The sequence below is a fragment of the Amia ocellicauda genome, chromosome 11, assembly GCF_036373705.1.
Source record: "Amia ocellicauda isolate fAmiCal2 chromosome 11, fAmiCal2.hap1, whole genome shotgun sequence".
Classification (NCBI taxonomy): domain Eukaryota; kingdom Metazoa; phylum Chordata; class Actinopteri; order Amiiformes; family Amiidae; genus Amia; species Amia ocellicauda.
In genome coordinates this window covers 23,938,042-23,962,777 of record NC_089860.1, presented here as the reverse complement: position 1 = coordinate 23,962,777, position 24,736 = coordinate 23,938,042, and the positions used below count along the sequence as shown (strand labels likewise).

Sequence of the window (24,736 nt, the reverse complement as noted above, 5' to 3'; positions counted from 1 at the left end):
ACAACCACCCTGATGGTAAGAGAAATCGAAACCGTCTGCAGGAGTATGTCTGTTATAGGGAGGAGAGGAGCAACTTGAACTGAGATTCGGTATTGTCACAATGTGCTCACAATATCGCCATCCTCATCCACAAACTATGCTTTTGTGATGGGTTGTTCAGTAAATCCTTTTTTTATTTTTATTTTTTATTATGACAATAATCTCACGGTACCCTATCAATGACTACCTTTTGTTGCTAACATAGCTTTAGGACGGTGCACGATTCCCGTTAGTCGGCAGATGGCGAGTCAGTGATCTGTTACAGCATGCTCTCCCACCACTGCTCTAAAATTGAACATTACTGGAGTATTTATGCGCCTTTTAACGCGGCTGTTTATAGTCACAGCGATTGATAGCGTTATCATTCTTGGGCAGCAAAAGTAACCGCATGTTTTACAATCCAGCAACATCAAACTAACCCCCTCCCTGCGAGGTGGAGAGAAGCAGAGCATCAGTTCCTTTCATTGCATGGACTGGAGCAGGGTTACCTCCTCCTCCTCCTCCTCCTCCTCCGCCTCTCCATAATACAAAATGACGTTGTGAGCAGCCACTCTTTCTGCAAGATACACACAGACACACAACACCGCGCTGCTTTTATTGAGAAGACAGTGTTTGCTGCTCTCTCTCTCTCTCTCTCTCTCTCTGTTTTCTTTCCATTGCTTTCCAATGTACCGGCGTGCAATGCCCGTGTCCAGGGTTAGTGTGGTGGCTCTGGCGCAATGTTGTGTCTATGTGTGTGTATCTGTGCCGAGCCGGGTGAGATGCGCCGGCGCTGGAGATGCTAAGCTCGGAGGTGAGTGCGAAATGTGTGTTGTTCATTTTAAAAGCACATGCACATTGTTTTCCAGGTACATCATTATTGTTTTTATTTGTGCGACTCAACATGTACTGTTATTATTCTGAACTCTCCTTGTGTTTAGTTTTATATGATTATTATTATTGCAATGCATGATGTAACTTATCTATGTGTGCCCAGCCGAAATGTATTGGAAGTTTAGATCAAGCATCCTTTTTCGCAGCTGTATGAGATCTCAGTAACTGACCATTGACTAGTGGGGTTGTGGAGTAGTTAACGCTTTAATCATTCATGAGCACATGACTGCTGGAAAAAAAAAAAAAGATTCGGAATGTATGCAATCTTTTTTTGAAAATAACAATATATCAAAGTCAATTAAGGCTTGACAGATTGTACTGCTTCTTTCCGGTCCGGTTTGCAAAGCAGTGTAGTCATTGCATTTTCTGAATGAAATCAATTTGCGTTCATTGATTTTTTTTTTTAAGTTATTGAGTTACTGTGCTTGACAGCGCGGTGACTATACACGTAATCGATGGTATGCTGGTTCTTTCCCGTGCAGAGGACCACCGGTGGCAGGACCTCCGGGCGGGCAGACTTGACCACGTAACACAATACGAAACTACGGTTCCCCAGTGGCTGATGCCAGCTCGATACAGGCGGTCAACCTCCAGCAGTGAGGTTAGTCCAGTGTTTAACCCTCTACCACCTGGGAACCATCCTGTCCCATCCCTCGCTCACCGACCCAGGAGAGGTATGATGTTGGGTCTTGACAGTGTTATTAGTCTACTCTGTCTTAATAATAGCCTCCCACTGCATTGAAGTGTAGGCAGTGGACCCTGAGTGTGTGTGGGGGGGATTCATTCATTCATCTACCGAAATTACAACTTTGACAGAGGGGGACAAATTGTTGCTCTCTCAGTCCCCATCGAACCTACGCCTGTATGTATGGAAGGTGGATACCTCAGACTCCAGTCTCAATTCATGACACAAGTACAGACCTTCGTCTCAAGTCACATCCCAGAGGAGCACTTGCTTTGTTTATAATCAAACAAAGAAACCAACCCCCCTCCAAAAAATAAAAATAATCTGTTCTGTGCTGTTAAATGCTGTGATTGATCAACATCATTTGTCCCTAGAAGGGATTTTTACAGATGTGACTGATGGTCTCTCGCAGAGTTGACTGTATTTGTTTATTCAATCAGCACCCTACAAGAGCAGCCATCAGGATAACAGCAGAGGGAGAGGAGCTGATTTTGCAACTGGAGAAGAATGAGTGAGTATTGCTTTTTCTTCTCTCCCAAAACTTTGTCTTTATCTTATTCTTTCTCTCTTTTTTTATATATTTTTTGTACCCAGCTTCTCATTCTCACACATCGTGGGTGAAATAACACACGGGAAATAACAACATTTCCTAGATAATGTTTGGTGTGATTCTTTGCCTCTTGCGCCCTGGTATGTGAGGTAAAACATTTCAAGCAAGGAACCAAAAAACAAGACAACAACAACTACAAAACAAAGAAAAGCAATGAGAAACACACTTTGCACCATGGTGACCTTAATCTCCATTGTTCTGAGAGGTCAGGTGGACAGATTTGCACCTTTGCAGTGATCCACCCTGCCTGGCGTTCTTCTGCGCTGTTGAAACGGTTCTGGATGGGAAAGGGCTGGCACTGATCTGATCCTTCCACACCGAGCTACAGGTTGGGAGCTGGCAGTAAAATGCTGATCTGCTTGACACTGGACAGCTCTATCTGCAGAGTCCTCCCCTGGGAAAGAGTAGCGAGGCAAGTGAGCACAGAGATCTGGCAGAAATGTAATTTACAGCTGCTGACGGGTGGGCAAACTAAACCCCGCCATCACTTCGGGCTGAAGAACCGCTGGAGAGCCTTTTAATTAAACTGTCACTGTGCTGATCCCCCCACTTACCTTGTCATGTCCAAATGCAACAACGCTGGTAGCCACACCCGAGGATCCCCTGGGCACAGCGCGGGAGAACTGAGCATATTGTTTGCCATATTTATTTACTGCGAAGAGGAATTTGGAATCCTTTTGTACATTTGTACAAAGTGGACATACAGTGTATATTTCAATACAGTGTATATGTTTCAAAGCCATATATATATATATTTTTTTTTTGATGATTAAAATGTTAGTGCTAATCTGATGCAAATTCAGCTCTAGATAGCACAGTTTAATGGTTTCCCTCCTCTGGGACTCACTGGGGATCTGCTCTTTACTCCAGGGTGTAATAAATCACACAGCTCCCTGTAGCTCCACCATCCTCTGTCTCAGCATGAGGCTGTGTGTTTGTTTATTTTTTTAATAAGCCATGTCTTACTGTCTCTGAGCATCATGTTTCTCCTGTACGGGTGTGGTAGCTTAGTCATCAGCGCCATTCTCTCATGGAGTCTGAATGGGATTGGCTGCGTTTGCCCCCACACACTGTTTTTCTGAGCGGGTGACGGCGTCCTCCGCTCCAGTGTCGTTAGCTTCATTTAAGACTCATCGCCCACATTAACTGGACGCATCTGAAACCCATGTAAAGCCGGAGCAGTCGGGGGATATGGCATAATCTTGCGTCATATATTGATGCAGTAGTGTTTGGAAGCATAGAAATCAATGCAGTGTCTGTGAAATGCTGACACACCTCCGGTTTAAGCGCAGTTCAATCAGCTGCATCCTTGACAGTTGTCTCTCCAGGCTGAATCAGTATTTTCAGACAAACGCTGGCGAAAAAAAAAAAAAAAAAAGTTGTTTTTTCCACTTAATCCCTGAATAGTATTGTTTCAAATGAAGGGTGTGTGAATATTTTTAAGTACAACCTGATATAGCGGAAACTATTAATTTGAGCCTGCATTCTGTCGTAAGTGTCAAACCCAGAGAAACTCACACGTCAGCCCTAAGGTTTACAGGGTGAGGGGGGGAATGAGGATGGAAAAGAAGAGACGTGTGTGTAGAGGTAGATAAACGGTGCAGCGCCACGCTTCCTGCCCCCAGTGACCAGTAACTCGGTTTCTCCTGTTCACGATGTTGCAGTAAGCTTCCCCTTGATTACTCACTCTTATCAGGGGACATCCTGTCCTTGATAGGGCACTGGTGACACACATCTGAAGAGTGATGAAAGTGCTCTGGGGGGAGAGCCGCTCACCCTGTGCTTGCCCTTTGAGTAGTGCTATCAGTCCCCATCTAGTTCCTCACAGTACAGTACAGTACCCTCTCTCTGTCTACTGCAGTCTGACAGTGTGCCTTTATCTGCACACACACACACACACACACAAATGTAATCCATTGCTTTTTTTATATATATATTGTGTGTGTAGGGGGGTGCAGGCATTTCCCCCTTCTAAATGCATCCATTCTGTATCACATGGAACTGAGATGTTGTGGTCTGTGGTTGCACTTCTGTGAACAGCTCACCCCATCCCATTTGTTGAGCTCACTCAGCTGCGTTGGTGTTTCTTGACATCGTCCTTGACTGAGGAATTCATTGGGTATTTATAGTGAACGTAGTGATGTGCATTTATTTTTATATGTGAAGCTGCAGCTGTGACCCAGACTTGTATCTGTGGAGAGATCTGGTAGTGTTAATTCCATCAGGGCTATTTTGAACATGTTCATCAAAGTTTCCTCCAGCAGTTTTGCATTTGACATGTAGTGAGCATAATGGCTTTGGTGCCTATCTGCGTGAGCGCCTGCCTTGGGGTGGGTTACAATAAAGCCTTTCTATACAAACACCAGGTGTGGGTTCTGACGGAGCCTGCGCCGCTAATCACAGTTCTGTTGTGTGCATCACTTCTACAATGACATCCGACCATGTTGCCAAAAGGCATTATTACCCTGGCAGTGCACTCGGTGAGGTTGGGCTGAGAAAGAATAAGGAAATGCAATGTTTCAACAGGGCAGATGTCAGCAGTTGTGGCATTTTAAGTTGTGTCGGGCAAGACCGCCATTTCTGATGTGTAATTTTAAAAAGCTTACATCAATACATCTGTCCATACATTCATAATTAGAGGGAGACCCCTGGCCCTGGTGGTAGTGGCAGGGGTGTATTCGTCATGTATGAGGCCGTTCACTGATGTCTGTGTGTCCATGACGGCCCGTTTGCTTGATCACACTGGAAATGTCTGATGCCTCTTTGACAGGCAGTGGTGTTTTTTCCTGTCATCATTGTCCTTCCCTTCTTGGTAGGGTCTTCTGAGCAGGAAGGGTACACACTAGCTGTGTCAGTGCCAGGCCTGGATGGACACTACATTGTGTCATCTGTGTCTGTATATTGCACTAACTGCTGACTAGCTGTTAGGGGGGAAGTTTGCTTGTGACTGTAGGTGTTTACTGCACTCCGCCTCCCATCAGTGGTTTAACAGTAATCACACAGCATGATGAAAGGGCACTATAAAAATAAATGCCTACAAAGTGTCATATATTTATTTTATGATATGGAACTTTTTTGCGGTAGTGTGTCTGTTCTTAAGAGGGTGGCGGCCAATCAAACATTTAAGTCATTAATTAATTGTAATAACCGCATATGCAGGTGTGACATACGTTCACACAGGCACATTGCAAGGTCTTCCTGTTGAGAGCCTCTTCCCTCGCCTGGGGTGGGGGTCTGTGTTCAGTTCCTCAGCAGCTCTGTCGCACTGTGTGGGCGTTCCCTTTCATACTACCCTTTACGAGTGCAAAGTTAATTTCATACAGCAGCAATATCCATCCACTCTGCCCGTATCTGGGTCAATGTGAGGGACGGGAGCACTCCATGCTAATTAGATTTCCTGATGGATTCCTGGGAGCACAGGCCCGGCTCTGTAACATCTCACTCTTGTTAGGGCTGGGCTCGGGATGTCAGTCCCTTCTTTCAGCTGTGAGGCTAAAATAATGCACGTTTGGATTTTATCCCAGGGACAATGCCGTTATTCATCAGTACAGTGCGATACGGCAAGAGGGCCTTCACTCGCATTGCTCTCGGTGCTCTCTTGTGTTGTAGCAAAAAAGAAAGAAAGAAAGAAAAAGGGCAGAATCTCAAAGACATCTGCAGACTATGGCATTTTTCCAATGCTTTGCAAATTCATCTCCCGTCCCCTCCCCTCACAGCTCCTGCGTCTCGGGGGCTTTTACCCTAATGAAAATGGCTGCAGGCGGCTGGAATTAATCTGTTTAAGAGCTGGCGGTCCTTGCTGACTCAGTGAGGTTGGACGTGAGTGATGTCTTGGCTGAAGGTCTTTGTGGGGTGGGGGGGGCGGGTGGATAGTGGTGTGTCCGGGGCCTGCAGACCCCCTGCTCCCTCTGCCTCTTGCACACAGACTTCCTTCCTCCAGATTCACTCTGCATCTCCCCACAGTCCCCGGCGACCTCCCACACTGGCCGGCCAGCAGGCTCTACTACAGAGCCATATGTCCACGCAGCCACGTCCGGAAGAGCTTCCAAGGACACTTCGTCCAGCCTTGTGCATCAACGCATAAATCAAACATGCAGCGTCCGCCTGCGCAGCATCCAGACGCACAGATCGCACAGTTAACAGATGCCGTGTTGCCCAGCATCATTGGTCACAGAAGGGAGCGGGCACCAACATGGCCATTGTGCTCTGCAAGGCCTGACGCAGACGTTGAGAAGCTTCAGACGGCTGATATTTATAGTAGGAAAACAGGACATATGTTTAGTCAGGCCTCTGTGTATCAGTATATAGTAGTGTGTTACTTGCTAAATAAATAGAGAAATAACAGTCAGCTTTAGTGTCTCGCTTGGGCTGTCAGTGTTGCCCTGCCTCCCGCCTCCTCCAGTCTGTTTATTTAGGTGACCTTGCTGTGTCCTCCAGTGGGGTCCAGGGTCAGTAGTGGGAGACGCCGCTGTCATCCCCTTGGCTGTGAAAGCTGTCCGCCTGTCTGTTGTCTGTCTGTCTGGTGTTTGGCATATGTAAATGCTTCACTGCTGCTGCCTTTGGGTAGGTCAATGCCCATTAAACCCCCACCTCCTGCGTCTGCCTCCTGGTAGGAGTGAAGTCATTCAATACCATGAGAGAATGTGACCCGCTGACCCTTGTGCATCAGCTCCTCTTTGTGCCACGCTCTGTGCTAAACTGATCCTTTGTTTTAAAGGGGGCCGGCCAGACGTCTGCAATTCAAACGCTGGGTCTTTAATCACAGCATCTGTCTGGATCCGCTCCAGCGTTGCACATCTCTCCAGGCAGACAGTAAATGATCCTCATTGTGCGTCCACAGAGGGCTGCACTAGGGCTCCTCGAGACACTGGAGGAAGACTGAGATCCCCAGGGGACCTCATGAGCCTGCAGTGGCAGCATCCTGTGGCCAGCATCCCCCACGTGGCTGCAGCCATATTGTATTACTTTTGTCTGTGCTGGTCTAACAGGCGTCAGATGCACTTCAGTGGCTAGAGGATGACAAGAGGTTAAAACTTACTGCGGGTGTTTTTTTGCTGTTGCTTTTTCGCCTCAAAAACAAACATCGCAGCTCTGAACCAGGCTATGGTTATGGTCTCAGTGGGGGAAAAAACAAAGTGTAATTTAGTGTAATTTTTATTATCCCAATGTTCCTGTACCAGATCATTGTCGTCACTTTATTTATTTATGAAGCACAATTCCTATGGCAAGGCATCCCCAGACGATCAGCACGGCACAGAAAAAGTGTGTGCAACTCCAGAAACAGAATTACACGACAAACAAGAAACGCACATGTAAGTGAATACAGCCGGGTATGATCAGACACCCGATAAAATAAAATAACTAAAAATGTTGAAAGGCCGGGTGTCTCACAGATGTGTGTGAGTACCGTGTGCAGCGCTGAACTTCCCCTTTCTGCAGTGTCAACACTTACTGCGCCTCACTGTGCTCACTTTACATTGATTTTAATCATGCATGGATGTTAACCATCATCCGGCGTTCTCCCCTCTGACTTGGACTGCTCTCTCAGACTGTCTGCCAGGCTGTACGCTCCCACAACTGAGGGAATTGCAGGAGTGTTTGACTTATCCTAGGGATCTAGAAATGCAGTTATAACTTAGCGGTCATGACTTCCTAATGGCCCATTTCGTCTCTGTCTCATGAGTTGGAGGAGTCGCAGACACAGCACTCTGACGGGGCATCGATTTTCTGCTCTCTCTCATCCCTTCCTACTCTCACACTCCCTGAGATTAGGCCTGACCTGCGGCTGTTATTTATTCTACAGTTTTATTAAGAACCCAGCAAATAGGAAATGGGAAGAGATGAAGTCATTTGTTCCTCTCAGTTCTAAAACGTTTTTTGTGTTTTTTTTTCCCTTGCCTACTGCCCTGATCCTCATCCTGTCTTGCTGGCTGGCTGGCTTTGTGTGTGTGTGTGTGTGAGAGAGAGAGAGAGAGAGAGAGAGAGAGAGAGAGAGAGATTGTGGATGTGTACTTCAAAGTAAGAAGAGGTCACAGAATGAAAAATTACTTTATTAAATGCGGACAGTTTGACAGTTGTCTGATCCGATTCAGTCACCTGGAATGAGAAGAGACGCAGGTGACTCAAACACGCCAGAGGGCAGGCAGGACAGCTGAGAAAAGGAATAAGTGACAGGAACCATGTATGTAGTGTAGTGTAGTGCAGTGCACCATGAACTGATGGAGACTCTGTCTGCGCAGCAAGATTACACCAAGACACCATGTCTTCTGTAGGGGGTAACACTCATTAATAGGAAGCTGAGTGTTATAATTTAAGTTCCCTTCCTGGCTTAACTTCGCATCCCCGGGGGCTGTTCTGCAGGGACAGCTCTCTGTGATGCTCTAATGCAGTGAAGGATCTTGTATTGCATTGTGTTTTTGTTTTCTTAAATCAAAAGCATTCATCTCATTTTAATTGGTGACTCATCCTGAGCAAAGTGGATCAACAGGCAGCAGAGCAGTTCAGGGGGGGCCAACCACCGCTATCCTACACCACCACCCACCCCCCGCCACCCTCCTCTCCAATACAGCATCCCTGGGTCTGTGTCACACCTCGGTAATTAAAGGTAGATGTAGGAGGAGGATGAGGAGGAGACCGATTTTATCCAGGGCAGGGGACAGCTATCTGTAGTCTGCTATCAGCTATCTGTGACTCGGTGTCACTGCGTCAGCAGTGCCGTTTCCTTCACTCCTCTACAGAGGGTTCTCAAATAGACTGAACCCCTGCTGGGACCACAGAGCCAATTAAAACTCTTCACCTACTCCTACTCCCACTGGTCCCCAATCTGAGGAGCTCCACTGCAGTTCTGGTTCCCCAGTGTTTTTGTCCAGTTAAAAATGGATCTGTGGTTGTGATCAAGGAAATGTGTCTCTCAGCTGGGGGGTGAATGAAAAGTTTGTCCATCTTGTTTTCAGAGTTAAGCTGAGTCAATCATTTTGTTTTGATGAACCACCATGCTCTTTATTTGTGGACAAATAACTAATAATAACAAGAAGAAGGAGAAGAAGAAAAAGATGACCAATTTGAGCACTTTAAAATTGTTCTCCAGATTGTAGAATCTTGGTCAGCTCTTGGAACTGGCAGGGTGTCTGCATTCATGTGTGTGTGTGTGTGTGTGTGTGTGTTTGTATGTGGCAATGAGGTCCAGCTGTGCTTGTGTCCACAGGGCCAGGGATGAGCTGCCTGGTGTGACTGGACACTCTCCAGCTGTGAGGGCGGCTAGTGTAAACACAGCGGCGCAGACGGCCACCCAGTCCAGCTGCAGCCCCTAACTTCTCCTGCTCCTGGGGGAATAGCAGCAGTGTCTGCTCCTGTCAGCACTCTGTGGTTGACAGCCAGGACAAGGCCATAAATACTGTCATATACAGTACAGGCAAGACAGATTCCAAGAGAGCTGTGGTGAAAGAATACAAAAATGCAAATAAGGCTAAGAGGTCTAAGGCAAACGTGGAAGTCCCTCAGGACTGATTGTCATTTTTTGCTGTTTTCTCCAACTCGGGAAGATCGGTCAACGGAAAGCAACATCAAAGGAACTGTGTTCTTCGCAAATGTAATGCCTACCATCTTTGTCCGAATCACTTCTGGAAAAAAATGATCTCCGGTGTTTTCTTCCTGCAGCATGCAGACCCAGCATTCCTGATATTAAGAAACAAACAGAAAAGCCTTCAGTTTGCAGCTTGTTCTGTGGAGCTTTCAAAAAGCTTTTCAAAAGCTGTGTTGGTATAAATGTTTGATGAACTGTAAGCCATTAGTGAGGAGATGGTCTCTTTCTCTAGGAGGTTTTCAATTAAACCCCTCTGGTTCTGTCTGAGGACAGGCTGCACAGTGTAATATCCTCACTTTCTTTTCCTGGCATCCCTGTGGAGCGCAGTTCGAGTCTGAGTCCCAACTACTGTTGTATGTTTGATAAATCTGCTACCAATGCGAGTTACTGAGTGGTGCAGAGTGCAAATCTTTTTGTTGAACAGGCCCACACAGAGTCCCAGGTGAAAGATCACTGGGTGCTTTTGCAAGGACTTGGCAGAGACTATTATTGTAACATTATTATTATTATTATTATTATTATTGTTTTATTCTTATTTAAACAACTCAGAACCATATATTTTCCCTACATTAAATATATATACATGATATCCTCAGACATTATTTTGACTAATTCGGTGGTCTGCAGTAGTCTGAAACCGTTTATTTGCCCAGAGAGTGTAATGTGCTCCTCCAGCTTGTAGGGGGCATGCACACTTTTGTGCACGACTCCTTCTACAGGCAAATTATTAACTATGTGTCATTATTCTCCATGTCTCTCTCTGTTACAGGCAGTTGTTCTCTCCTGCTTACACTGAAGCCTGGTACAGCCCCGACGGAGTCCGGCACTCCCGTTCGCCCCCGCCCACAGTGAGTAGCTGCTTCCCCACACATCTCTGTTCCCCTGTCACTGTTACCTGAGCGCCCACTTTCACAAACCACATGACAGAGCAAGAAGCGGCATTTCAACCCCCCACAAGCACACACAAGCATTATAATTGTGGCTGTCAAAGAACCTTACCTGCCCTTTTTGTGTGAATTCCTCCGGTGACATTTCACAAGTATGAAGTAAGGATATTTGTCTCTTCCATCACGCCCTCTTAGACCCAGCATGTCCTGGACCAGGTCAAAACCTCAACCCAATTGCCAGTCTCAAATTGAACAAGAAAATATAGTACCTGTATAAATTAATAGCCAGAACCCTATGCCCAGTCAACAGCTACATTTGAACTTATGCCACATCCAGCACTGATCCTGTTTAAATTTACCCAGTAGAAATCTAACCCTTTACACCAAGGGAAGTCTTAAGTTTACTACATAATATAACCCCAACCCCAAGCCAAGCAAGAATTTTGGCAGGATACGGGTCAGATTACCATCCATTTTGCTCTGTCATTTCGGTGGCTGCCCATTCAGCTTTGATATGTTTGAATGTGCATGCGCTCTCTCTGTGAGGTATAACAGTAACGTGCTGGAGTGTGTGTACATGTGTGTGTTGCTTGGTTGCTGTGTGCAAAGAGTGGTTGGCAGCTCTGGGAACTTACAACACTCTGTGATAGATGTGGTGCGGAGGGGTTATCTGACAGGGAGTGAAGATGTAAAATAATTTTCTGGATCTCCACTCGATACTCACTCACTCCCCGACTATCTAAGGTTGCCTTTTTAGCCAACAGGGTCTATAGGTGCCTCTGAATCATCTGCAACTCAGAAACATTAAACTGGTTAAACTGGTCCAGGCAAGACAAATATAATAATAATAATAATAATAATGAGCTGAATTCAGCAGTGTAGATCTCAGGCAGGAACTTCGATACCTGAAAGAGGCTGCAGCCCTCTGGGACACAAAACTGTGGCCCCTGGTCAGGACTGAGCGCTGAAGAACACACCCCAGAGAGACTGACAGAGCCTGGCGTGTGTGTGTGTGTGTTGTCTGAACGCAGGAGCACTGTTTTTACCACGGGACGGTGAGGGGCCAGGAGGGGTCTGGAGTAGCACTCAGCACCTGCCAGGGTTTAAGGTAAGGCGGCAGGCAAAGCTGCCCACACACTGGGGCACAGACGCATACTGGCACACACGCACATTGGCTCACTGGCACACGTACATGCCATATGGTGCTTTTCAATTTTAACTTGTCTTTTTGGAGAGCCTAGCCTTTTTTCCCCTCTCCCTCTCCTTCTCCCCTCTCCTTCTAATGCTTTCTATGCTTAATCTTGGTGCTTCTAGTTCCTCCCCCAGGTCCGTCCATGTCCTGAGGGAAACGCCAAGAGGAATAAACCTGTATTGAAAACCTCAGAGACCACATTTTAACATCTGTGACACAAACACCCCCGCACAGAAACGTACAGCAGAGAGTTTGGGGAATAAGATTTCTTCCTTTAGAGAAAAAAAAGTTATGGTTTATGTTATTGAGTCCAGTCTGGGGATGTAGGAGGATGTTGACCAGATGTAGAGACTTAGGCGAGTCTGGCAGATGCTTTTTGCTGATCCTTCCAAGCATTTATTTTTATTTTTATATACAGTTAGGTCCATAAACATTTGGACAGTGACTAAATTGTTGTCATTTTGGCTCTGTACGCCACCACAATGGATTTGAAAGGAAACAATCAAGATGTGCTTTAAGTTTAGACTTTCATCTTTAATTTAAGGGTAGTTACATCCAAATTGGGTGAACGGTGTAGGAATTACACCCAATTTTTATGTGGTCCCCCAATTTTAGGTGCTCAAATTTAATTGGACAAACTAACATAATCATGAATTATATTGTGAGTTTTAATACTTGGTTGCAAATCCTTTGCAGCCAATGACTGCCAGATGCTGGGTTTCTTCCCTGGTGATGCTCTGCCAGGCCTGTACTGCAGCTGTCTTTAGTTCCTGCTTGTTCTTGGTGATGTCTATGGGTTCCAGACTTCAGGCAGTCATTGACTGCAAAGGATTTGCAGCCAAGTATTGAAACTCACAATTTAATTAATGATTACGTTAGTTTGTCCAAATACTTTTGAGCCCCTAAAATTGGGGGAACCACATATATAAATGTGTGTAATTCCTACACTGTTCACCCAATTTGGATGTGACTACCCACATCCTTTCAAATCCATTGTGGTGGCGTACAGAGCCAAAATGATGACAATTGTGTCACTGTCCAAATATTTATGGACCTAACTGTATTTAAAGAGATGCAAGATAATTCTGTGCATCGTGTCTATCTGTATGAGAGGGAGAGGCACAAGTTCTGGCACCGGTCTGGGATGCAGTCAGCTGACTGCCCAGAACAGCAGAGTGACAGCTGCTGACAGGGCAGCCAAGACTCCTTGCTCCCAATAGCTCTCACCTTCTGCAGCGGGACAGGTATTCTGGAAGACATGAAGGTTTTAGTGATTCATTTTTGTGGAGCACTTTCTTTGACTAATTGAGTATGGTGAGGGGGGAGAAGCAATGGAATGCACAGCTGCGACCAACACCTGCATCTCTGTGATCCCCACTGATTCGGTTTACTGTCAGCCCCTCCAGGACTTCACGGTCTCGAGTTTTCAGTTGTCTTGTGCAACAGCAGCCTCCCTCCCTGTTTCTCCACAGGGGTCTGATCGCAGTAAACAACAGCCGGAGTTTCCTGATCGAGCCACTACCCGGTGTCCTGCAGCCTGACCGGCACGCTCTATACCGCACAGAGAGTCTGCGAGTGCGTGAGGGAGGCACCTGTGGACACGGGGGCGGCCTGGATGACATCATCGCCGGGCTGGGACACTGGCGAGGCAGGGTGAGACAGACGGGAGCAGCTCCCACACTGCAGCACTTCACTTGCCTGTCCGTCTGGGCACACGCAGACACTGATTCGCTCGCCTACTCACTCACTCACTCACTCACCTGTCTCTATTTATTTATTTTAGGAAAAGAGGGATATCAGTCAGAACATGAAGTATGTGGAGCTGCTGGTAGTTGCTGACTATGCGGAGGTAAGAGGTTCAGTCTTACAAGAATCAGCCAGATGACGTTACGCACCATAACTCAGATAGATAGTTCACTACTTCGACAGTTTCAGAACTGTAGCTTTGAAAGCTAAAAGATGAGATCACTCCTGGTCCTTCTCCTTGTGTTTCATCGTTAGTCTGTAGTCTGTGCAATGTTAATATCTTCCTCCCCCAGCATGCACTCTGCTGTACCCCACTGTAACTTTGACCCCATCTGTACAGTTTCAGAAGCACAATCGGGACTATGAGAAGACCAAGATGAAATTGCTGGAAGCTGCCAACTATGTAGATAAGGTGAGAGGGGGCCGTGGGGGCTGTGAGAGGAGGAGAACACAAGGGAAACAGGAAAAGTGGAAGGATCTTTGGGAGGCTTTCTTATAGGAGTGGATTAATGCAGCCTAAAAATTATAAAGATGTATATATCATGCTGTATCAGTTTGTATTGAAAACTGCACATTTTGCACAGTTAAAAGATGTCCCTGATTCACCCTGGAGTACAGTCCGCTCAACTTGGGAAACTATAAACCTCCCCTGAATACGAGAGCTGGGGATTTACAGTGGCGACTTTTGCATATGGTTTTAGCAGTAATTCTGTCAATTATTGTCCATGACGTGACTGATGCCTGTGTATTTTGTGGTCAAAGGGAAACTGTTGCTCATTGTTATAAAGAATGTAATAGATTACAACCTTTATTTCTATGTTTTTTTCTCTGAGGGTGTTTGTATATTGTATAAGTGATACTGTTCAACTCAAAGACAAGGTAAAGTTGATAATTTTTTTCATAGGGCAGGCCAAGTTGGCTATATATAAGAGTAGGAAAAGGAAATTGAGTGGCCATGTCTTCTGTGAGGTTTTGACTGTGGTGGCACGAATCAGTGTGGATTATGAATACCATAGAACAGTGTGTAGTATGGATAAGTTGGAGAAGGTGAGGAGTCTTGATGGGACTATCTGTCAGGTTGGGAATGAGGTTAAAAAATATATTAAAAGCCTATTCTGTTTTTATGGTAATTGGATGCTTATTTATATCTGCACATTTTACCATTGGAGGGTGCATTGGTTTTATTTTGTTTTTTGTAGATTTGTGTGTTGATTGATGCACTTGGTTGCAATAAAGTACCTCTCTCCTTTTTGGTCTTGCTCACACATTTTTCTCTTTCCTTTCCTACTCTCTCTTCTCCCTCTCTCTCTCTCCCTTCCCGTGTGTCAGTACTACAGGGCTCTGAGTATCCGTGTGGCCCTGATCGGTCTGGAGGTGTGGAACGACACAGACAAGATCGCAGTGTCAGAGAATCCCTACAGCACCCTGGGAGCCTTCCTGGCCTGGAGACGCAAGCAGCTGGGCCGCCTTAGCAACGACAACGCGCAGCTCGTCACGTGAGTGTTGTTCGCACCCTCCAGGCCCCTCAAACACCTGCAGTCCCCCGGGACCCCAAACAGGGATGCTCTGACTTCCTGCCTGTATCACTCATCCCAATCCAGGCATAGTGAGTAGTGAGTGTGTGAGCAAAGTCTCCATCTCTCCCTGTCTCTGTCTCTGTTTCCAGGGGGGTGTCATTCCAGGGGACCACTATTGGCCTAGCCCCTCTCAAAGCCATGTGCTCGGAGTACCAGTCGGGGGGGGTCAACTCGGTAAGAACAACCACTCACGTCTCCACAGTGTCACTCAGCACTGTGGATGGGGGGTGGGGGAGGTGGAGGAGTAACTATTTTCAATACTGTGCTTATTTCTTATTTTTTTATTTTGCAAATTTGTATTTCTTCCTTTCTTTCTTTAGTTCCCTTTTATTTTCCTGTTTGTTAGTGTGTGAGTGAGTGTGTGTATGTGCTGCAATGACAATGTCTCTGTCCTCCTACTTGTCCAGGATCACTCGAACAGCGCCGTGGGGGTGGCAGCCACCATGGCCCACGAGATGGGGCACAATTTCGGAATGAACCACGACACCGACGGCTGCTGCTCTGCCCGCCCTGAGGATGGGGGGTGCATCATGGCCTCCGCGACAGGGTGAGTGCCCACCGGGACTGGGGCGCCGCTGGGCCACTCAACATCAAACCACAACAAACCCTGTAGTGGCTGCTGTACATGTCCATTGTCGGCCTGCAGTCTACAGCTCAAATGGAAGTTCCCCAAAGAGTGACGTGATTTTGACTAATGTAACTCTTCTAATGCAACTCTTCTGGTTGAGGCTGCGGAAGTTTCTTTCATATATTTTTCAACACAGTGGTTTCGCAACCACAACTGCAGTTTTAACACTACTAATGCAACCTCGATAATAGTTCCTCTGTGTATTGAGATAAAAGTCAGCACCTCTCTCTCTTTTTCTCTTTTGCTCGTGCCTCGCATACATCATTTGTGTCTTTGTGTGTCATTGGTTTTATGTGTCTGTGTGTCTTTGTGTCTCTGTGTTTTTGTCTATTCATATCTATATATCATCAGCAGCAGCCTATATCAATCCACTGCTGGATTAACGCTTCCCCACGATTTCCCCTTCATTTCTTGTGATCCATTCTATAGCTTCCTTTGTCTTTCTTTGATCTGTTCTTGCAATGTGTCCGGCCCACTGCCATTTTAACATTTTCACTCTTTCAATTATGTCACATTTTTGTTTTATTCCTGGATCCATTCATTTATTTTTCTATATTAATATATATATTTTTTATGAAAATCATGGGCAACTATGACCCATGATGGAGAATGGAGAATAATTCTGCTCACTGAGTAATACAGCTCTGTATGTGTGCTTATTTGTGTGTCTCTCTGTGTCTGTGTGTGTTTATTTGTGTGTCTGTGCAGACACCCGTTCCCGCGTGTATTTAACCCCTGCAACAGGAAGGAGCTGGAGAGGTACCTGGGCTCCGGGGGGGGGAAGTGTTTGTTCAACCCCCCTGACACCAGCACTATCTATGGGGGCCGGCGTTGTGGGAACGGATACCTGGAGGAGGGCGAGGAGTGTGACTGTGGGGAGGTGGAGGTAGGAGCAGCAGGGTCCTCCTGCAGCAGAGGGAGACCAGTCCCTGTATCTTTTCAGCCCATTATTTATTTAGATGCACAGGAATGAAAACTTCTCTGTTTTTCTGGACGCAGCGTTAGGATGCTGCAGGATTTTATTTATCTATTTCCTTACTTACTTATTTTATCACAAAAGGTAATTGTTAGGCCTATTCAGTTTAGTTTCAGGATTGGTACACAGTTGGTATGCAGATTTTGAGTTTCTCTGTATAAGCAGCAGACGTCTCTCTCTCGCCCCTCTCTTTCTCCCTGTGGCAGGAGTGCTCCAGCCCATGTTGCAACGCCCATAACTGCACCCTGCGCGCGGGGGCCGAGTGTGCCCATGGGGTCTGCTGTGACAACTGCAAGGTATGCTTCGCTCTCCCTGTGTCTCCACTGCAAAGCATCTGAGAGAGAGAGTGTGTGTCAGGTTGTGCACAGTGGACTGGACAAGGCTGAGAGCATCCCTAGTCTCCTGTGATGATCTGAGCTGTGATGTCAGTGTGTTGTACCATGTAGTAAAAATAATTTGTTTTCCACTCATCTCTCTGTCTCTCTTTTTTCTTTTCTCCTCCTGTCTCTCCAATGTCTCCCACGTATTATATTTGTATCACTCTGTCTCCCCTCTCTCCCCTCCTTCTCTCTATCCCTATGCTACATCACCCTCTGTACCCCCTCATTTTCCCCTCCAGTTGAAGAGCCCAGGGGTGCTGTGCAGGGAGCCCTCAGGGTCATGTGACCTCCCTGAATACTGCGACGGGAAGTCAGAGTCCTGCCCGGCCAACTTCTACCTGATGGATGGGACCTCCTGCGCTGGGGGTCAAGCCTACTGTTACACTGGAATGTGTCTGACCCTGGAGCAGCAGTGCCTCTCCCTGTGGGGACCTGGTAAGGAGGGGGTGAGGGGACAGGAAAATCTGGGGTGTAGGGAGGAGGTCTCTAAAATAAATGTATCTTGTATCTGAGGGATGCACCCTGGTGTGTCTTATAGCCTTGTCCATGCTTGGGAAAGAGTCCTGTAAACTACAACCATTCCCACCCTGCAGACTCCCTGGTGCGGGACTGACTGTTGTGCTGTGCTTGTGTGTGCCGTCCCCCAGGTGCCCAGCCCGCCCCAGACCAGTGCTTTGAGCGGGTGAATGCAGCGGGGGACACCTACGGCAACTGTGGCAAAGACCTGATGGGGCAATACAGGAAGTGTGCGAGCAGGTGAGGTGACTGTAGGAGGCCATAACAGCCCCATAATGTGTAAAATGCACTTGGGAGGATGGGGAATGGCCAAATACATATGAGTTTGGGGATTCTGGCTAAAACAAGTCCCCACTCCAGCCTGACCTGGCCTATTCAGGTTGTCCATTGAAGGACAGATAGAGGAATCTTTACTCCTTCAGTCCCCTCTTCCCTCCCAAATATGTCTAATGTACTGAGCTGTTCCTGAAATACTGCATTTATTCCTTATGTACTGAGTTATTCCAGTGCTTTCTTTTTCTTTTTTGTCTGAAAGGCATTCCAAGTGTGGGAAAATTCAGTGCCAGAGTCCTGTATCCAAGCCTGTGGAAACCAATGCCGTTGCCATAGACACCACCATCACGATCAACGGGCGTCCAGTGAGGTGCCGGGGTACGCATGTGTACCGGAGCAGCCAGGGAGTGGAGAACATGGGCGACACGCTGGACCCCGGGCTGGTGATGACTGGGACCAAGTGTGGGGAGCAGGAGGTAGGGGGCTATGCTGGGAGTTGGCTGGTGTGTCCATCTGAGGCTGAGCGTGTGCTGGCTTTGGGGGGGTTGCTAGAAATCCAGCTGGTCTGTCTGTATCGTGCACCTGTGTTAAAATATCCAGTTGCAGTATATTGTTTCTCAGCAGAGCGACCTCTGGTAGCTCAGTTGAGAATAGAGTTTAGTTATCACTTGAGATGGGAAAGTCGAGTTTAGTTGTTGAGCTGTTGTTGTTGGTCAGGATGCTGAAGCTGTGTTTCTCCCTTTCTTCATCCCTTTCTCCACTTCTCTCTTCTTCTCTCTCTCTCTCTCTGTCCCTCCCTCACTCTCTCGCCCCCTGTCTGGAACAGATCTGCTTTGAAGGCGAGTGTCGTAACTCCTCTTTCCTGCAAGCGGATGAGTGCAATGCCAAGTGCAGCGGACATGGGGTAAGTGTCTTGCCCCCAACACCTCTGATGACCTCCTGGCATTCACACTGTCTCCTCAGCTCTGAGTGCTGCACAGAGCCTTGGGGCCAGCAGCTTGCTCTGGATTTCATTCCATCCCCCCAGATCTTAATGTTAATCAGGTGTTAATCGGTAGCTAATTGCAAAAACTCTAGGAATCTGTCCCCTGGAGGACTGGTGTTGTCCATCCCTGGTTAAAAATGGAGCAGCTTCAGCATTAAAGGCAGCTGCTCTTCTCCTTCAGCTGGCATGTTGCACTGACTTCAGTGTGCTGGGGTGCTGCGGGCCACGTTCCCTTAACCCTTAAACCCAAAAGAGTGCTGCAGAGGGAGGCGGCGAGGGAGGCTGAATTGGAATTGTTTTGTGCAGCTTGCTGTGGTCTGGCTCACAACTCGTGTTCTTTCCTCTCTCCTCCCCTCTCTTTCAGTTCTGCAACAACAACCACAACTGCCACTGCAAGCCAGGCTGGGCCCCCCCGATCTGTGACCAGCCAGGGGCAGGAGGCAGTGTGGACAGCGGCCCAATCATCACACACAGTAAGCACCCCCCCTCACCCTGCGCCTTTCCTGCTCCTGCCCAAGCAGTGTGTGTCAGGAATTGTAAATCTGTGACCACAGTTTACTAACTATCCAACAGGGATCAGTTTGTGAGATGAGACAGTACTCATCGCTGCGTTTGGCTAGACTGAAATACGGTTGAACTCATCTGTATGCAGTTGCTCTTCCTAATTCCAAAGACTTTCCTACCGCTGAGTACTTTATAGACAATGACGGTGCTGTTTCAGTACCCTACTTCCTTCCCTGTGCCATGCCAGGTGCGCACTTACAAACATCAACCTTTGTCTCTAGCACTGTTCAGATGATGTATTTCTTAAGACACGCAACCCATAAAAAACTGACTTGAAAAAATTGTAACGTTCTTGGTGTTTTTGTGCCATGTGTGTCTTGCAGGCAGCCTGCTTCCTGTTTTCTTGCTCCTCCCCCTGTTCCTGGCCCTGGGATTGGCTGCTGTTGGGCTCTGGTGCTGCTACAAACATAGGCTCCACCCCTTAAAGAAGAGCTCAGCCCCTCCACTGGGAGCCCAACCAACCAGGTGTGTCAGTCCGGGACATCATAGGCAGTGCGTGGGACCCTGCAGGAGCTTTGACTGCATAGACCAGTAGTAGGCAGCACAACACCTGAAAGGCCAGAGCATCTTCTACTTAATTTGTCAACCTTTGACCCATTTAATTACTAAATTGAACCAATTCATTTTTTTTCCCTAGATTTAAACATGTGGCCTTTTCAAGAGACCTGCAGGCCTAGGCCATTGCTGAAGCGAATCCTGCCTTCTTTCTGTGTGCTTCTTCCTACAGGAGCTTATATTTATTCTTCCAATTTGCTTATATATTTACTTGGCTGATGACTTTACCCAAGGGAAGTTGTAAATTAAAGGAAAAACTAATATTACATTTCAGAAGTGTATTTCCCAAATGCTAATTTTATACATGCGTTTGTTTCATTTTAATCTGAGCAAATCTACTGCCTGAAATAAGTAAACCCGCAAATCAGCACTTAAAGAGCATCTCTGTGTCCCTGGCAGTGCTTCTGCTCCTCCTGATGAGAAGTCCGTGGGCAGTGGTCACACCAACCCCACCTTCCGGCTGAAGGGCAAGGATGCACACAGGCTGGTAAGGAGAGCTTGGAAAGAGACTCCCTAGTTCAGTGTGCCATTGTGTGTCAGAAAGAAGAAGTAGTAGTCTTGGGAAGAGGAAAATTAAATTAAATTATGTTTGTTTCCCTTTATTCCTGCAGGGTGCCCCGCCCCCCAGCCCAGCCTGCCCTCCCAGACAACGCAGCCATATCGTGAGGCCAAATGTGAGCCCCCCCCCGGTGCCCTCCCTCGCCAGGCATACGCCTCCCCCAAAGCCGGCAGCTATCAGCACCCCCCCTCCCTGCAGACCACCGCCCTCCGCCTCCTGCAGAACACCTCCCAGACAAGGCCCTCCCAGCCGGCCGCCACCCCCCTGCCCAGTACCCAGGCCAGGCCAGGTGAGATCATATAGACCAGTGGTGCCCAAACACTGTCCTGGAGAGCCCCTATCCAGAAAGGTTTGTCAGTCACCCTTAATCGCTAATTTTGACAGATTGGGACCACATGGAAGTTATTGATCAATTAAGCAATTAACTTGTTTAATTAAGGAAATTATGGTTATTGAGGGTTGAAAAGGGTAGTTCGTTTTCTTTTTACCAAATCTGTACATAACTTAATTTCACAAATCGCCTGCTTAATTGATTACATTGACATGTTTCCACGTGTTTAGAAATTGATAATTAAAGGATACCTATAAAACCCTTTGGATAGGGGCCCTCGAGGATTGGGTTTGGGCAGCACTGATAAGGACCGTTGACTGTGACTTTTTTTTTAGCCCAAATCAAATCAAACCTTTGACAAATCCACAAATTGTATGCTATTGGGTTATATTTTATTTATTTTGGAATAGCAAAAAGTGGCTTCTAACTGAGTTAAACCACATTTTGTTGTGGTTTGTGATTCATGATTCGTGGCTAGGTCAACATTTTGATTTGGTCCAGGCCGTGGTTTGAATAATTTATTCGATTTAAGCTTCTTCACATTTCAACCAGTTTTCGCTCCATGTTTGATTTCTTTGCTTAATTCTCAGGAGCTGCCTAACAAACACAGGCCTCCAGTACCAACAACCACCCCCTCCACACTCCCGAAGAGATGCTTGATGACCCATGCTGGAAACACGCAGAAACTCAGGTAACCTCACAGTACAGCCAATACCATTTCACCAAGCCCAGACTGTCCAGCTCTTAAAGGATTTCACGTAACTGTAGCATGCAGCATAAGTACAACACAACAGTTCCAACGCTCAGAAAAAAGTACAAATATTTTGCAAAGCATCTTGGGAACTATAAAAATGCCGCACTTACAGAATATTCTCCAGACTTACTTGTGAACTTGACACCAACAAATGATAAAAAGTGGGTATATATAAAATTTTATACACACTTTTTAGAAGTTGGTGGTGTCTGGAGTAAGTCTGGAGAATATTCTGTATGTGTGGCATTTTTATAGTTCCCAAGATGCTTTGCAAAATATTTGTACTGTTTTATCTTTATATTCTATGTGACTACAGCTGCAGAGTGAGTTCACTCTCTGTGTTGTGAGTTCACTCTCTGGGGAGTCTGATTCCGCAGCCCGTCTCTAACACTCTTTTCTGCGTTTCAGGTTTCAACTGGAGAACAACAGTTCGAGCTGAGGAGCGCAGCCTCACGCAGTTCTGGAAATGAAATACTCATGTGCTGTGTGCCTGGCTCAGGGAGAGTTAAGATCTGTACCTGCAGCGAGTTTATATTGCAGTAGATCAGCCTTGCTCATACAGGCCTGCAATCGAATGTCAGTGGGGTAACATCAGGAAACGAGGGGTGCCCAAAGCAGAACCAAATCTGAGAGTGGCAGAGGAGCTGATGGCAGGGGGGATTCATTGCTTTCTCACACACTCCTTCGGTGTAGCGTAGGTCTGTGTGTCTGCACTGCTGTTGCCTCCCTGACTGCAATGGGCTGTTTTTAGTGACTTGAAAACCCACGTTATCACATTTGCTAATTTATTTTTGCTGATTTGTAGGATTATTTTTTATTTTTTATTTACAAGAAGTTTTTTTTATTCCAAGTTCACGACGATTCTTCCTCCTCTGAGATGTGGCGGATGTTTAATGTTGCCGATTACGGCTCCCCGCGTTAGGAGGACTGCTGATAGCAGGTCTTTCTTGCAAGGCCAAAGTGCTTTATACAGGTTGGGAGACGTCTCCTGTCTTAATCACTTGATTTATTTTGATTTAACGGAAATCTGGCCAATGAACACTGTATCATCGATGCTGTAACACTTGGGGTGTGTAACCTGGGCAATGGTGGGAGACAGGCTGGAGGTGAGGGCTGCACAGGCCTGCTGTATCTTTCCCTGTGCTGTAAGAGGTCGGGCGACTCTCTGTCTCTGGAGGCACGAAGAGCCTCTCATTGTAGGTGTGCAATTGGCTGGGTGATCTCCAGGGAATTGAGATCACATTAACCATGTACTGTAAGAGCAGAGGAATGATTTAAAATGCCTATTCTGAGAATCACTACATGGCACTCGTCCGGGCTCTGAAGAGAGACTCCTGTGTCCGGGAGGACAGCACAGCCCGTAGATACGGGTTTACTCTGTTCAACATGCCTTCACTGTGCTTTACTAGACCAGACCCTGGGAATAACAATATTTCTTTTGTTTATTGTTTATTGTCACCTACATTAAAAAATACAGCCAAGTATATTAAAATGCAATGAAATACTTCTGCCATTGCTCTCTTAGCCTTATAAACATAGAAGAAACAAACAACAACACAGAACAGCTGGTATTAAGAGACCAAGAAAGAGTCTTTTGTGACACCATGTGACACTATTTCTAAGGCCTGTTGACCATGGCAGACCAGGGTTTATTTCAGGTAGAGTGTAGTATAGCACGGTGAAGCCATTTTAGAAGCATATGAAACCACTGTACAACCTATGCTACAACCACAATAAAACCGTGTTAATGTGACACGTATCCTGTTGTAGGTTTATCAGGGTAAATGTTCATGTTTTGTATCAACATTATGTACAGTAAAACATCATAGCCTTTTCAGTTGGTGTAGTTACCACTTGTGTCCAGCTGAGGGAACCAGACTTTGAACTATTTTCTAAAAAACAATGCAATGGTTTGTTGTAGCCTAGTTTTCAGGTCCATCCAGAAAGGAAGCAGGGGGGCAAAATTATTTTTAAAGCCTGATTAAAGCAGCCACATTAATTCATATTTTTTTATGCACTAGAAAGTGGATAAATGTTACATTATAAATTATTTCAAAGGAGTTTATGAAGTGACCATAATGAGGTTTGAGAAATTACTTTGAAACCAATTTCTTACTTTCGCCCCTGTTTAAAATCATGCTGTTAGTACGCATATTTACACACAAACACCCCCAGGATTCAACAATATGCAAAGGTTTTTGTTTTCAGTAAATACACGGTGGGTGTTGGAGACGACTTGATGATCTGATCAAACATACAATGGTACCGGAAACTGTCCTCATCTGAAAATATGTTATATGCATTCATAGAAATTCAGCTGTAATACTTGTTTTTTGTTTTTTACTCATGGAAGCCTCGAATGATGAGGATTTTAGTTTTTATGTAAAAGGGAATGGATGTTCTTTGACCTTCACTTGATAAGCCTGTGACTTGTGTTTTGTCTGCACCGTAATAACACTGCCACAAACATTGGGCAAATAGCTCACTCTGCCAACACTGCCACAAACATCACTGACGTGGAGTTTTTTTTTTAATATATTTGTTAAATATTGTGGTAAATTTAACATGATTTAACATGGTAGAAAACAGTGAATGTGGCTTGTGTCTCCTACAGGGTTTCTATTGGCCCATCCTTGTGTTTACTACAAGGCAGTCTTTAGGCATTTAAGAAATATTATTATTACATGTTTTTATTTATTTTGTATCTTGTGTTTTTAAAAGTCTTTATGGAGAACAAATAAAAGTATAAACCATTGATCTCTCTGGGTGGTTGACCTATGCAAAAACAAGCTCTATCCTGCATTGTGCCTTCTTGTATATTTAAAAAATAAAATTATTTTGCAAAAAAGCATTGATTTCTCTACTTGTGAACTCTTCTTGGGATTCTTTAGTTGCGATGTTACCTGCATATCTCAGTGTGGGAAGAGGGGGATAAATACATTAACAAATGAGCAGCTCGTCTGCAGAAATATATTGAGGCTTATTTTAAAAGTATTTATGCAAATCATGCATGAGCCTGTTAAA

The 24,736-nt window shown here is 46.0% G+C and overlaps 1 protein-coding gene across 1 annotated transcript; it reads left to right on the top strand.

Moving 5' to 3' along the window:
- Positions 1-605: 605 nt before the first annotated feature.
- adam19b (ADAM metallopeptidase domain 19b) lies at positions 606-24,467 on the top strand. The gene is made up of 23 exons (XM_066717053.1): positions 606-832; positions 1,395-1,513; positions 2,038-2,108; positions 10,559-10,637; positions 11,708-11,784; positions 13,341-13,521; positions 13,652-13,717; positions 13,955-14,026; positions 14,944-15,110; positions 15,281-15,365; positions 15,599-15,738; positions 16,528-16,705; positions 17,002-17,091; positions 17,415-17,610; positions 17,823-17,931; positions 18,227-18,440; positions 18,791-18,868; positions 19,314-19,422; positions 19,837-19,978; positions 20,468-20,555; positions 20,680-20,916; positions 21,549-21,649; positions 22,121-24,467. The coding sequence occupies exons 1-23, from the start codon at positions 706-708 to the stop codon at positions 22,149-22,151; spliced, it is 2,757 nt and encodes a 918-aa protein (XP_066573150.1). The 5' UTR covers positions 606-705; the 3' UTR covers positions 22,152-24,467.
- The last annotated feature ends 269 nt before the right edge of the window (positions 24,468-24,736 follow it).